The 2,492-nt window shown below is 38.7% G+C and overlaps 1 protein-coding gene across 1 annotated transcript in view; it reads left to right on the top strand.

The window, feature by feature from the left end:
* The window catches only part of LOC110001097 (uncharacterized), a 35,877-nt gene that overhangs the window by 193 nt on the left and 33,192 nt on the right, over nucleotides 1-2,492 (top strand). The window contains exons 2-3 of the mRNA XM_065963829.1: nucleotides 8-775; nucleotides 1,118-2,470. Of these exons, the coding sequence (XP_065819901.1) occupies nucleotides 2,427-2,470 (44 nt within the window). The 5' untranslated portion in view covers nucleotides 8-775; nucleotides 1,118-2,426. The remainder of the gene's footprint in view (nucleotides 1-7; nucleotides 776-1,117; nucleotides 2,471-2,492) is intronic.

The raw sequence follows: 2,492 nt of genomic DNA, 5'->3' as shown, positions 1-2,492 counted from the left end.
TTTTCAGGCTTTTCTGGGTGGAGCCAAGGGAAGATCTGTTGTTTTGCCCTCGGGATTATACTCGTGGGGGTACTGATCATTATGTTAACCGTGCTTTCTATCCTGAATAAGTAAAGTCGAGTAAAGGCCGTCACTAACCGAGAGTTAACCATCTGTTTACTCTCACAATCGATTAACCTTGAAGTATTAGGGTGACACATTAATGAGTAATGTAATGCATGTGAATCATCTTAAGAATATATAATTACAGCTGGATATTAATGTATTGCTGTAGTGAAGTTTATTGGATAATACAGATGTTAAAGTTTGTAATCTTTCGATCACTAATCTTTTATGGGAAGAGAAATAAAGAATGCTGTAACCACCTTCTCCAGTCCACTTGTGCCGACAGGGAGGAGGTTCACTTGTGTTGTAAGGTTGTTTGTTTCCTTCAGCAGTTGGGTTTTTAAATAAACTGTAGGCATTGCTGCCTGTACACTTTCACTGTGGACTTATCTTACTCACGTACTCCATGATTATATCCATGCTGGTTGTGTTTTTGTTACAAGTTTACAATTCACTTAGCAGATGCTTTTATCTGAAGTGACATACATCAGAGAGTAAGAACAACACTAATCCATTCATACACCTCCACTGAAGCAGCAGGAGCAATACAGGGTTAAGTGTCTTGCTCAAGGACACATTGGACAAGTTACTCAGCTGGGGATTGAACCCTTGAACTTCTGGTTGAGAGGCGACGACTATACCAACTGAGCCACAGCCGCCATGTTCTTATGTAAGTATTTATTTCTTTGTGCTGTTTTTATGATTTCTGTTGCCTGGACGGATCTCTGTTGCAAACCAGATTGCCCCTTGGGCACAATAAAGAATTTCCAATCCAATCCAATCCCTCTGGATCTTACTCCCCACCCAACACGGGTTAGTGTTTTGTGCTTTTATTTTGTCGACTGTGTGCAATTTAATACATTAAATTTACATTGTAAGAATTCTTTTTTTTTTATTCACACTTCAGGCTATTAACAAATCACCTGAGATATCAATTAAACATCTTATTTCCATTAATTTTCCTTTTAAAACCTTATTTTTTTCTATTTGTTTTTGTTTATATATCAACCAGGTGTTTTTCAGTCATCATTCAGACGTAGAGGATTACGAGCAGACCCTGAAGGCAGCATCGGTCAGCAGCTCTAAAGACTTTGGGGGCGGGTCCTCCAGCTCTCAGCCTGTCATTAGGTTGACTGAAAGTTAGACTGAGACAGGATATCCAACATGGCGGCTGCTGCCGATGAGCCTCCAGAGCCCCCTGCAGGAACAGATGGGTGACGTCACTCTGCACAGAGCTGCATGGTAGCACATCACTTAGGGTAGCACTATTTGATAGCATGCCAACATAACTTTAAATATGTTTGTTTTTCTTTTTTGTATATTTCTCTCTTTAATAAAAAATAATGAATGAATCAGAAGAGGACTATTCAACAGATATACACTGGTATCAAAGGAGTCTATAAAGTGATCTAGTGGGAATAACTCCAGCTGTATTTGATGTCAGCATTGTGCTGTTGCTCGGGCCTTGCATGCCTGACAGAAAATCCATTTCAATATATGGCTGAAATGAAACGTAAGGGATTACAGCTGCTGCTTCTTGTCTGGTTTGCAGCGACGCAATGATTCTGTATTTTATAATTAACTCCTTATCTAGATTTCTTTTTTAGACTTTTTTTTTGTCTTTATTAAAAATGACATTTTCAGCATAAACTGTTTTATAAAAGTCTGACTGAAGCTGTTCTTTGGTGTTGTTTAATCCATCACATGTAATGCATGTAATATACATTTTACAGCTCTACATATTTTATGGCTTGATAGAAGTATATCAGACATGCGCATTGAACCCTCATTTGCATAAACTAAAGCTGCATAATCTGTGGCTCTCTCCTAAAGTCGCGACATATTTATAAAAACTCCAAAGTTCCAGTTAGTCAACACATTAAAACAAGTTAAATCCAGAGTTTTCTCTGTTTGGAGCTTAACATGTTTCCCCCTTCTCCTTACACTCCCTCCTTCCACCGCTAGAGGGCGGTGTAACACAAAATGATGATTATTATTATTTTTACGTCATTTTAGAAAACCAACACTAATTTGCCAAAGCTCGTGAAATAATGTAATGTTAGATAAATGGGCTGTGTTGATATCTTCTCTCTTGTTTGACTCTGATAGGCGTACACCTGTCACGTGGTTCCCTTATCAGTCAGAAAGCATCAAGTACACGTTGCATCCAAAACAAAAGTGAAAGTGTTTTTGTTTGTGCGCAGACGGGGAGCAGTTCAGCCTGAGAGAGAGGAATGACAGAGACATTAGAAACAAATTATCAATCTATTCCGTAAGTAGGCACTGTTCAAAATATCATCTTTGAGGCTGTTTACGGCTGAATGTCTACAACGCAGCGGAGTTATAGAGATTATAATCCACTAAGGTATCTGAACTGTGTCTGCTTG

The sequence above is a fragment of the Labrus bergylta genome, chromosome 15 (assembly GCF_963930695.1).
Source record: "Labrus bergylta chromosome 15, fLabBer1.1, whole genome shotgun sequence".
Taxonomy (NCBI): Eukaryota; Metazoa; Chordata; class Actinopteri; order Labriformes; family Labridae; genus Labrus; species Labrus bergylta.
Note: the sequence above shows the minus strand (reverse complement) of the source record. Positions and strands in the feature narration are given on the sequence as shown.